Raw genomic sequence first — 13,466 nt, forward strand, 5'->3', positions numbered from 1 at the left:
TCCCTCCCCCCATCCCATTTCCCCTTCAAATGGTTATATGGAGTTCCTTCTACTTTCATACATGTTTGGAAATTTCATAATAATCATTTTTAAAAGTAAAAAACAAAATAACTTAGATGTTTTCATTGATAATTACATTGATTGAATAAATATTTTTAAATTTTGCATTATGTAATTAACAACTTTCTATAAAGTTATTATGAGAAATAAATGGAAAACAACTTGATTTGAGAGTGATTTGAGTGTCAAGTATTCTCAAATTACCGAAGTAAATAAACAGTGCTGTCGCAAGAATTCCTCTATTGAGGGACTTAACGATACAAATATAATTGGAGAAAGAATCAGAAGTTCTGCCTTGAAGCTCTGTTTACATAGAAGTCAGATTATTTTCATTTAGATTTCAGGTTGATTTTGAAGAGCCTGGTGTAGAGGTGATGGAGCTTATGGGGCATTAAAACCCCCTGCATTCATCACAAGACGTTGGGCTCTATTCTAGAAACAAATTAACCTCAAATGTCAGTGGTTTAAGAACACCAAAGGCTTGTTTCTGGCTTGTGCTACTACCCATCATGGATTAACAAGGGGTTCTGCTCCCCTCACTCATCCAGGGATATAGGCAGATGGCGACTCTATCATCTTGTAATTGCACCATCTGGAACCCATTGCATCATAATAGAGACTGGAGAATTACACATGGCCTTTCTATTGCCTCAGAACATAAGTGACATGGCCATGGCCACTTCCACTAACCTCTCATTGAAAGCTGTCCTACTATACCATCTTACTGCAGAAGCAAAGAGCAATCGAGGAAGCAAATGGGATATTTGGTGACTAATACTGTCTCCACTATTTCCCAACCACTTCCCTGGACAACACTGCAAAAAAAAAAAAAAAAAAAAATACAGCTCGTGATTTCTGGGGTTTTGAATTCTATTAGGTCGGTGCAAAAGTAACTGCGGTCTAAAAGGTTCAAAATAATTGCAAAAACTGCAATTACTTTTGCACCAACCTAATAGAATCTGACCTGAACACTGAAGGAGAATTAAAAAGGTATTGATGTGTCTGAAAGTATTTATTTAAGAAATTAATAAGGAAAAAAAGATTGCAGGATGAAATGTCTGTCTAGCTTTTTCAAGCACTAAATAGTACTCATTTTTATATAGCAGGTATGGTTAATTCAAATGAATATTAACAATTCATTCAAATCAGCATTGCTGATGTTTTAACTGCCAACACTTTCCTAGCATTGCTAAGGATACTACCGTGTTTTCCCCAAAATAAGACGTAACTGGAAAATAAGCCCTAGCATGATTTTTCAGGATGACATCCCCTGAACATAAGTCCTAATGCGTCTTTTGAGCAAAAATTAATATAAGACCCAATGTTATTTTTGGGGAAACACAGTAGTAATGTTTATTTTTAGATAGGTGATTGTGTTGGTTACTTATTTCTATATAACAAATTACCAGCTGGGCCCACTTGAGTGGTTTCACTTGGGGTCTTCCAGGCACTTGCAGTCAGAAGATGGCTAGAATGACAATCCTCTGAAGGTGTCCTTTCTCATAGGCCCAACGTTTCTGCTGGGATGGCAACCGCTGAGGCCTGGCTGGGCATCTGTCTTTACACACTGCCTCTTCAAAGGGATTAGCTTGGGGTTCCACGCCACATGTTATTCTCATGATTATTGGGCTTCTACATGGCAGACAGCTTCTCTTGGAGTAAGCACTCTAAGGGTGCAAAACCCAAACTGCCACGCTTCTTAGTACCAAGTTTGGAAGTCCCCCAGTGTCACTTCACTGCATTCCACTGATCAAAAGGGAGTCAGAGGACCATCTGAGCTCCAAAGGGAGAAAAGGTATGAGTATTAGGAGCATGGTTCCTTGGGGCATCATCTTTAGAGACAAGCAATCATTAATCAGACATTTCATTTAATCAGACCCTAATTTAATACACTCTAACTAATTCATTGTCAAATGCAAGTCCATATTTGTAAGGATTTATATAATGTCAAGTTTGCTTCCCCAGAGTCTTTTCCTTATCCTTTAAAAAAAAAAAAAAAAAAAAAAAAACAAAAAACACTGTAAATGGGACATGACAGTTTGCAAATGCATAGAAATTGGTACTGCAGATCTTCCCTGATCTCTGGATCTATAACGCTAGGATGTCAACTGGATGTCAGCTCTAATTAAGAGCATTGCCACTTTGCTATTCTGGTCAGGTTCTCAAATATACGAGTGCAAGGATCAGGATGAATGCAAAGACTAGGGAAATAGTGCAGACCTTCTATTTTACACACAATCGTATAAATTGTGTGCGTGTGCGTGTCTGTGTGTAAAATATAGAATAAATGGTCTGGTATTACTTCCTAGGCCATGGAGTTCTCTACTTAACAAAAACAATTCACAAAATATCAACATAAAATTAGACAAGTTTACATCATAACCAATATTGAATAACACAAAAACAAGACCATCCATAATTATATCCAAGCAGAAAGAAAAGTGAGACCACTGTCCAAATCATAAACATGACCCAAAATTCCCCTCACCCAGGTAATATGAGTGACTGCCACTTCTTTATCACTTATATCTTTAGTTTTGCTCGATTTCTCCCACCTTCTAGAGAGAATTACTAAGATATCCAACCATAGATATCCAACCACTAAGATATCCACCTTGCTGTCCCTCAAACAGGTGTTCTCCCTCCCTGCCCCAGGGCCTTTGAACAGAACGCTTGCCCCACTCCCTCCCTCACCTGGGTAATCCCCTTATTCCTCAGCTCTCACAAGAGAGTGACAGGAAAGTCCCCACCACCCCCAATGATCAAGTCACAACCAGGCAGCTTGGCAGGGACTGAGAATTTGCTGTCAGCACACTCAAAGGGTCCACATTCAGTAACCCATTTGGTCCTCCCAACAACCTACAAGGAGAGACCGTCGTCATTCCTGTTTTACAGATTAGGAAACTGAGGCACAGAGACATTAACCTCACTTCCTAATAGCATTCAATCCTGAACAACTCCCACTTCCTCAGCTCTCAACAAAATCACCTAACCCACGCCTAAAGTCCCATAATAATCCCCTCCCAACATCAACACTCTCTTCCTCAGATGCTGCTCGTTCTCCATGGTATGCTATCTCCTTCTTAGCAGCAATCAACCAAGTTTGGTTGAACACATGTGTGTTACTGGTTATCTTTGGCTGATGAGACATATATATATATATAGTTTTTTTTTTCTATTTATTTAAATTTCACAGTTCAGCAAATGCATACACAGATAAAGGGGGCCAATTGTGTTCAGAATCAAGACCCAGAATACACTGAACTCCTCACATTCGTCTTCATGGACCCCAGAGCACCAAGCAGTCATACACATGGTCTCAACATTGGTGTCTTATCACTGAAATCTGATGGTGACCCACTGAATCCCAAATGCATAACGTACATAACATCAAGGTATAACATCAACTTGATCAATGATTAAGAACATGGACTCTCTTGGCCTCTGGCCGCGTTTACTCCTACTACAACGTTAGTTACCAGAACTAACACCAGAGATGAGGTAAAATACATTCTATGTCAATCAATTCGTAATTATCAGCTTTGATGTGGGGCCTCAGCTAAGGAGAAGATGGAAACTAATGATCATGAGGAAATTGTTAAAAATAAATATGGATTTTGGGTCCTCCCTTTCCCATTCTATTTCTGCTGTTATTTCATACAATTCATTAATTCAACAAATACTTCATGAGGTCCTTCTACGTGCTGCATACGTGGATTTTCATATATAGGTGTGAAACAATTACATAAGACCTTCCAGGAAAAATACTCATTATATTTATACTTACTGTCTTTTATCAGTGGACTACATTCCCTTTCTTTCTCCTATTACATCAACATAATAAAATAATAGAATAGTCTCCTCCTCCCTCATTTAACGCCAGTCTTTCCAGGTAACTGAAATTTCTATCAGTCTTGAATTCTGTCCATTCTATGTGCTGCTAGAAAATAATGACACTGGAATATTTGGTTGCTTTATTTTGAATAAATTGTCATTCCTTAACATATTATATCTTTTTATTTTTTCAATTCACTGGTTTTCCTTTCTAATGAGATAAGTTTTAAGTTTTCTGCTTACCAAGGACTACTCTAAACACAAAATTTACTAAAAGACTAAAGAGATAGCAATCAATTGATTGACCATCATTGATTGACCAAAACTGTACATTGAGGGTTTTTAAGACACAAAGCTTGGGTTGATGCCAATTATCCAAAGGAAAAACTTTGCATTTCTAAACCATAGGAAGATAGCTATTTAATATTTACAAGAAATGTTCTGAATATGAGAGAGAAGATATATCGAGAAGTATGAAACTTTTCTAGAGAAAAGTGCAGAATAGACATAAAAAAATTACTAAAATTTCAGTTTATCACTTTGTATTTTGAATTTGAAGACACCAGTCAGCCAGTCACCACTCTCGCTTGTCTATTTCATTTAATCAAATTTCAATTCATAATGACCTTTATTTGATACATATTTGTAAGCACATAAAGCTTTACATGCATTTCTGACAAACTGCAAATCAATGGCAGGAGATGTTTCTTTCTTACAAATATTTTCAAATTATTCCAAATAAAACACCAAATCGTTGCATTATAAATAAATGGTGCACTTTTAAATAAAACTTATTAATAAATACATTAAGGTCCATGTTTTGAAAGATGTCTATTTGCAAATATACTTACCTATGCTTAAGTAGATCTAAGCATTTGTTTCAACAAAGAAAGTTAACTGTGCAAAAATAATTTCAGAATAGAAATAGTACCTAAAGGCCAAAAAGTTATGTTCTAGTCAGTTCAAAACAGAACTGTTTCTGAAAATGGTTTTCAGTGGCCTTAAATTACTCTAAAAACTTTACAGACATAGTATTGCCCACTGGTTCAAAGACTAGGGAGCTGGCATCTGACAGAACCAACCCAGTATCATTGGACAAGTTAATTAAATGCTCAGGTTGTCAAGTCCCTCATCTGTAAAACACTGCATCCTTATCACAGAGATACCGAAAGGATTAAATGAGACAGTGTAGGGAAAGGATTAGCAGACACCACATAGCAAATATTCAATAAATGTTAGGTATGATGATAATGATTGTGAAGGAATGGTGATGACATTAATTCTCGAATGAGCAGGTATCTGCCTGTGTTCTGATTTACTCATGAATGTATCTATGCGTGTCTATCTAAGATTTATAAATAGTGCTCTGAAAACGAATAGGAAAAGATCCACTTTTCTTCGTGAATATAAAACCATGACTCAATTTTCTTTTTCTTTTTTTCTTTTTTTATGTCCTGCTGCTGCCCCAAATCAGAAAAAGACACAAAGCTGGAAACAAGAATTGAGTTGTAGTCCTTGCAACCTCAGGCTGAGAATTTGTGTAGGTACTTTCAAAGACTGAAGCCAATAAGCCTATTATATTGCAAACATAAAAGACAAAGGTTTTTGTAATAAACACAAATTTAAAAGGGAAGGATTAAAGCATGAGTAACAAAGAAGAGGAATAATTATTCTGTGTGGGATAGGGGTGTAAAAGGATTACCACCCACCAGGCCAGCTCAAGAGAATAAATCTCAGTTTTCAGCAGCTGCAAGGCTGGTGATGCTGTAAATATTCACATAATATTTGTAAAATTAGAAGCCACTGTTATAGACACAAAAGAATGAAGTGCACATGCCATGATAGGTGTATCAGTCAGAAGACAGTCAGAAAAACACTGGAAAAACAGAGTCCAAACTTTACAGTCCAAGAGAAGGTATTTAATATAAGGAACTAGTTATAGGGTTTGGGGAGAGCTGGAAAAAAAAAGATAGGGAAGGGTGAGTGACATTGCTACCTCCCCTCAAGCTGGGAGAGTATGGGGGATTTTACCTACAGACCAGAAACCAGGGCTGCCTCTCCATACTTGGATCCACATGGAGGCTCAGACCATGGAGATGTACCACTCAAAGCAACAGAGAGGGAGAAATATATCCTGGTATTTCCCTTCCTATCTCTTTCTAGTCTGCCAACAATGCAGAATCTCCCACTGGAAGAACCTATTTAGGAGTCAGCAAGGGAGCCTGGGAAAGCAGACATCAAGGGATGGTCGTGGAGTAGATCTGAAAGCAAACGAGCCAATGACCAGCGCAACAGACAAAAACTTCCAGAATACAGTCAGGCACCACATAACAACATTCCAGTCAATGATGGACTGCGTATATGACAATGGTCCCAAACAATTATAATAGAGCTGAAGAATCCCTATGGATGTTGTAACCAACATGATGTAGCCACCGTGACATGGTAGCTGCTTTAATGTCGTAGCGCAACACATTACTCATGTATTTGTGGTGATGCTGCTGTAAAGAAAACTACTGAGCTGCCAATTGTATAAAAGTATAGCATATGCAATTATAGTAGTAGGCTGTACCATCTAGGTCTATGTACGTGCACATGATTTCATCATGTTTGCACAATGATGGAATCACCTCACGACAAAAAAGGTACCATTCCTTTCACTTAGAGTTAAAGGGAATCCTCAGTACAAAAGAGATGTCACTAATATGAGTTTTAATCAGGGAACCATTTAGAAATGCCATCGAGTTATGGCCTCTCCCCATTCAAACTGTCACTGTTAAGATTGAGAATCTCCCAATATAATCACATTTCTTTTAACAAGTAAGAGCGTAAAAATGAAACCTATTTTTGGTGGCTCTTCTGCTCTTGGATTTTGTACACCTGGAAGAATTCAAAGAGAACATATTGGGTAATGTGTATAGAGGTTGGCCACCATTTTAACTAGCCTGGGATACAAAAACTATGCAAATACCATCTAATAATTCCCAGATTTTATAAAATGAGGTCATTATAATATCAGGAAATTAAAAGGATATAGTCTCAGAATTAAGGGATGCCCCCAGTACTACCCTGTCTTCACTTTTCTCATTTCATTGCAGCATGTGTAAAGTTTGCAGGACCAGCACAGAGTCACAGAGTGACTACATTAGATTATCTCACTGGGCGGTTCCCAAAAGGCGTCTATTGACCGGTAAGACTGAGTGAGTTCCTACTCCTGGTCATTTGTATAATCTTGGACAATATAATCTCTGGTCTCGTTTTCCTTAGTCTGTGAAGATTGGGGTAGAACACCCCTCCATCTTCAGGGTGAATGCAAAAATGTGAGTAGTGACTGGCTCAACTCGGTCTGTGGAAAGTGCGAGACCAGAAATCAGAAATACTGATTTATAACCCAGTGTGCATTTTCAGGTTGTGCCTACTACGTAGGAAGTAAAGGAAACCTGGATATTCAAAGCAATCTCCCTTGACTGAGGCCACTGCCCCTCTTTCCGTGCCACCTCTTTTCTCAGCTGACAGTCACAAAGCAATATATCCTTCCCAAGTCACCAGAAACTATAGTGTCCACACAAAGCTGATGCCAATGGAGACAGAAACATCACTCTCAAGTTTTTTTTCATCAACCAACTCAATATGAAAATCAGTACTGTGATAAAATACTGCATAATGAAGACTTTAATTTTCTCTTATTAATTATTTTTAATATTGTTTGATTGATAAATGTCAATTTATGATTGCAAAGAAAAGATAAAAAGGGGTATACAAAAAGAGTTTTCACATTATGCTGATGTTGGGATAAATTATCACCGACGCTAAATTTCTACAGAAAGTCAATAGAATGAGAGAGAAATTGTGAAAACAAACCATTTATAATATGCCTCTCTTATAAGCACTATAGCCTGCCTACGTGAACGGAAAAGTCTAAGAAAGGATTCTCACCAATAAAGCAAAGATGAATGGGAGTGTACTGCTTTCTGGTCTCATAACAGGAGGCATTTTGAATGCAAGTCCTACTCAGCTTTTCGAGTCCAAAGTTAGTGAATTAGTGCTCTCGCCATGTGCTGCTTCAGAAAGACGCCCATGTGGTCACAGTGTGTCACCTGTAAAAACTGCTCACCAACAGAATATATCCCATTATGTTTACACACAGAGACATAGCAGCACTCTGCTGGTTTAATTTTCCCAAAAGAGGTTAAATAATGTTCTGTATTGTTTGACCTGAATAGAGGTTGTTAATCACCTTGAGAAAAAAAGAAAAACAAAGAAGCCAACTAGGCAAGGAAAAAAAGTGATTTTTGGGTAATACTCGTACATTTTTCTGATATATTTGTGAATATACTCTTAGAGACACGGGAACATACATGATTGCCTGCAATAAAAGGGACAGAAGGAATAATCTTAGGTTGAAGGAAAAATTCACTTCCAACAATGTCTAGATTGCTTTCATTAACTATCCACCAAACCATGCTGTGAATGTGGAACTTTGCCATTTTCTGGTGACCGTCCCCCTCATAGAGCCCTGACCCAACACTTGAGACAGAGAAAAGTAAGCAACGAACAACTGCACAGCACTTTGTAAGGGAGTCACCTTCATGATGAGAACAGACAAGAGCCTAATACTCTCCACATTGGCCCAGTGCCAGAAGAATTGTAAGCTTAAGCACATTTCAAGGAAAACAAGTTACGTCAAGGTCCTTCAAAAGAGCGTATTACCTGATGTGGCTGTGGACTGGACCATCTGCTGTAGGAAGGCGCACCTGAAGACTTGCTCGCTGAAGTTCTCTGAAACAGAGAAGGGGAAAAAAAAATATTTCATGCTGTCACACAAACGAAATGCGCTTTCTCTTTCTCTAAACAAATGATGTAGTCAGTGTCCATAGTTTCACACATTAGCATATCTTAGACTCTGTGTGAACGTAATCTTCCTGTTTCATTTCTTTTAAAACATAGTCTCTCCGCAAGTATAAGAATGTGGACACTATAGTCAAACATCTGGATCCAAGGCTCAGTTTACACTAGTTTTTAGACCCGGTGCAAATCACCCAACTGCTCTGTGTCTCAACTTTCTCTTTTGTGGATCAGAATAATAGTTTTTAATGCCACAGAATACCTGTGAGGATCCAATATAATAATAGGAGGGAGGTACTTTGTACAGTAAATTACTATACACATGTAAGGCATTAATTCAACAAGGAGAAAATAAGGCACATTACAATAAGTTTCGCTTGAAACAAAACTGGTATACAAATATTCAAGTTAATATGTGAGGTCATTTGAGAGTTGGTTATTCTTGTTATATAAAAGACTCTTCATCTTAGGAAAGACCTGACCACACCTTTGCTACAAGCTCCCTGGGCTTTGAAAATGCCACAAACTCACTAGAGATTAGCTCATCCAAAACCATTCTTAACACCATATTTCTTTGCTTGCTTCTACCAAGAGGCTGAAAAAGACTACATATGTAATTTCTCAATATTCCTTCCCTCCAGTTCTGGCCAATGAGACATAAGTATAATTATGTAGAGGGGAGGGAGGAGTTCTGAGAAACCCTTTGCTCCTTGGATAAACTGGAAAAGATAAGGTTTGTATCTTCCCCATCACTCTTCTTTCTCTCTAAATAGAAATATGCTACATGGAGCTACAGCAACCATTTTGTCACCATGAGGAAAAAGCCAAGAGAAGAGCAGAGATGTTAACCCTAATCTTGTTAGGCAGCTGACACACACCTTCAGCCTTCTACTTTTGCCTAATCTCCTGTGTAATTGACTATAATCACATTTGCTGTTACTTGCAGAGTGTAATGACATACTCTGCTAGCTCATTAAAATTAAGAGTCAAATTACAAGATTTCAGTTCCTATGAAACATGTGGATGCTTCAGGCAGGCAGACCATAATGACAGAGGTATGAAGATGTAAAAGTGATTGGTATGTTTGGGAAATGATCAATAGCCCAATATAGTATTGCCAGCTCTGGCATTCACTATCACTGCATTCCATCTGCCTTTTAGGATCCCTGCATAATTCTGTGCTGGCCTTCGCTGATTCTGACAGCTTTCCTGAATCTCTGCCACAGGGAGGCTGGCATGTTGGCTACATGCTATATTCTGCCTGCTCAGTTCAATTTCCCTCTAGCATCAGCCCATCTGAGGAGGCAGCTCTGGGATCAGTTCTCAGGCCCTCCCTGCCTTGCCTGCCCTACTGAGGTTAATGGGCTTGCGCCCTATAGCAGAGTGTGAGAAGGGCATTGCAGTTTTCAACTTGGATAAAGGGAGAACTACGAAGGAAGTAGCCAGAAGTTCAACTAAACGCTTAATAATATTTCCTCGGTGAGAAGCAATAGGAATGAACTTCGGATGTAGCCGACTTTATCAGTGCATGGCCAGGTACCTTCTCTTATGCCATTTTCCTAATTGTGAAATAAAGCAAAATTAGATGGTGCCCATGCTCTCTTCTTATCCAGCCCCAAATCGATTCAATTAAATGATACTCCACATTTAACGTATATAAATGATTACTGATTATAGGGGCAACATTGAATATCTATGGAAAGATTAGATTCCTTTCCATAGCATGTGTTTAAAATACCAAAGAAACTTCCACTTAAATGTCAATTAAGTAGAAAAAGTTCACTATCCAGAATAGCCCCTTGCCTGAATATTTTAACAAACTCCAGATTCCCTACATTTTTTAAAGGGGCTATTAGCTGGTTTGATACCCCCAATAATTTGGCCTTCAGCAGAGTCCCCTCAAGTTTCTTTAAACCATAAGATTTTGGAAGTCACCATCAAACTCATTTTTAAGACATCATGTTTCAAGAACGAAACTCATCATTGTTTCAAACAATAATATAGGTTTCTAACATAACAATGAATTTTACATCTATTCTCAGAAAATAAAGCTCCAGGATTTTTTAAATTTAGATGTGATCGATACATAAGATTGTATACAGTTAAGGTGCACAATATGTTGACTTGACACATTTACATATTACAATACGATGACCACCATCGTGCTAGCTAACACCTCTATCCATCACAGAATTATTTCTTTTTTTGTGGCGAGAACAATTAAGATCTGGTCTGTTAACAATGTTGAAGTTTATAATACAGTATTGTTGACTATCATCTCTAAGCTGTGCATTAGATCTCCAGGACGTATCCACTAGCTGATAGTTTGTACCCTTGTACATCTTCCCAATTCCTACCCCTGTAGCCCCTGATAAGTACACATCTACTCTCTATTTTCACAAGTTCAGCACTTTTAGAGTCTACATATGTGACATCATATTATACGATCTTTCACCGTCTGACTTAACTCTTTTAGCACACTTGGGTTGTTTCCATATCTTGACTATTGTAAATAATGCTGCATTAAACATGGAGTACCGATAGCTCTTCAATATTCTGTTTTCGTTTTCTTTGGATACATATCGAGAAGTGGAATTACTGGATCATATGGTAGTTCTAGTTTTTAATTATTTGAGGACCCCCCCCCCATACTGTTTTCCATAGTGGCTGCACCAGTTCCCACCCACAGGGCACAAGTGTTCCCTTTCCTCCACATCCTCACCAACACTTGTTATCACTTGTCTTCTTGAAATCTTTGTTGTTGTTGTTGTTGTTTTTAAATCAAAACAAAATCATGGTAACCAAAGTCAAGATATGAGCACTGACATTCAAGAAACATTTTAAAGAAAAATGACACGTGTGAACTGTAGGATATGACCCTTTATTAAGAAACCTTGAAGTGGGAAGGGCAGAAGATTGGCACTTGTGAATTTGAATGCAACAATAACTCCATATGAAATACACATCTATCCTCTCTTGATAAGTGTCACAATACTTCCGTGCCCACACTTAATGTTTTCCTAAAGGTCACACTGTGTGTCAGCACTAACACAAGTATAACTGACTTTAAAATGGTAATTGCAGGCTATTGTGAGTCACACACTTCACGTACTTTCTAGTGCTAAGGATAAATGTAAAAGGCAAGAGACACAACAAAACAACCGATCAACATTAATTACAAATTTCAGAGACATGACAATGTTCAGAATTGTACCATAACCTCTAATAGATGTGACTGTATTCAAAAAATCAGTCTCATAGCACAAAACACAAAATCTGGTTGGGTTTCCTTGAGAGTGTTTTTGAATAAACTAGCCATAATGTGTGGTTTGGATTTCAGCCTAGACAAAAACAAACTCACCTGACAAATCAGTTAAGTAATTATTCATATCCACATTCTCTTCCTGCTACCGTGTTTCCCCGAAAATAAGACCTAACCAGAAAGTAAGCCCAAGCATGATTTTTCAGGATGACATCCCCTGAACATAAGCCCGAATGTATCTTTTGGAGCAAAAAATAATATAAGACCTGGTCTTATTTTTGAGGAAACATGGTAGTGCTCTTAGCAACCAGTGGTTAATTAAAGGGCCTTACCCAGATCAGAATAATGAGGCATATTCGTTTAAAATGCAAGTCCTCTGACCCTAGGAATTCACAAATCTCTGGAAGTGGGATCCAGCATTTTTTTTTTTTTTAAGATATTGATATTAAATCGCAAAGCACAGAAAAATCCCAGAATAATCCCAGCACACCCTTTCTACTGTTACATGCATTCATTGGAACGACAATGATGATAAAAAGTAGAGACATGAAGACCTGAAGATATTATTGAGAGCTGTTTTCTCTAAACGGATAAAATGAACTCTCAAATTCCAGAGAAATATTTCGTGAAATTGTGGAAAGACGCTTGGGGGAAAAGAATCTGATTTTTAATCTACAGACATATATTGAACCTTGAACCACCGTAGCGTAATTAAATGGTTGGGTATGAGTTTCAGTGTAGATAAACAACCGCTGCCCTTGGAAAACCTTCCTGAATACCAAGAATGGCCTGCTGTCCTTCTGCTATGTTTCCGACACATCTGTATGTACCCCTTATCAAAATTCATATCACACTGCCTTGTAATTGGCTTCTAAATGCAGCTTCCTTTTGTAAACTGTACATTCCACAAGGTTATGGGAAGAAGAGGGAAGCAAGTTGGGGCTGGGTATTTACTCACGTAAGCAGGCATGCCTGTGCTTGGAATATAGTAAGTGCTCAGTAAACATCATGCTCATGAATAGTTTTAGTAACGTCATCCTATTCGACTTTGGCAAGTATGAATAGGACACTGTTTCAATAAGAGACAGTGGTGATGAAAGTTACATGTGTGAGAGCAAACACAAAAACTGGTAGGATTTCAGAGTCCTGAAGGCTCCTGTAATTTCTTAGAAAGTGTAGCACTACTGGTTTAGACTTCAAGACATTGGGATGCAGAGTTCCATGAGATGGCGTCATACAAAACATCAATTGCTAAAGTAACTACAGGAAAAAATAAGGAAATGAAAGACACCACTCAGAAGTTGAGAGTATTGGTTAATAGATACATGTTATACCACATGAAACATCTCGGGAATACTGTGAGGTCACTTTGAAAGAACTAGGTCATCTACAAAAGCAGAGAGAAGCTAGAAGATAAAGAAATGTTGAGACTAAAATATTTACCCTACTTTACATCTTCTCTCTC

General features: G+C 38.0%; 1 protein-coding gene across 12 annotated transcripts in view; it reads right to left on the minus strand.

Annotated features, from left to right (window-relative positions):
* RBMS3 (RNA binding motif single stranded interacting protein 3) overlaps window positions 1-13,466 on the minus strand; it is a 1,228,141-nt gene that overhangs the window by 971,277 nt on the left and 243,398 nt on the right. For all 12 annotated transcript variants that reach the window (XM_088798298.1, XM_088798292.1, XM_088798297.1 and 9 more), the window contains exon 3: window positions 8,605-8,673. In XM_088798298.1, coding sequence (XP_088654424.1) covers window positions 8,605-8,673 — 69 coding nt within the window. The remainder of the gene's footprint in view (window positions 1-8,604; window positions 8,674-13,466) is intronic.

The sequence above is a fragment of the Rhinolophus sinicus genome, chromosome 5 (genome assembly GCF_057876585.1).
Source record: "Rhinolophus sinicus isolate RSI-liver-muscle chromosome 5, RSI-T2T, whole genome shotgun sequence".
Lineage (NCBI taxonomy): Eukaryota > Metazoa > Chordata > Mammalia > Chiroptera > Rhinolophidae > Rhinolophus > Rhinolophus sinicus.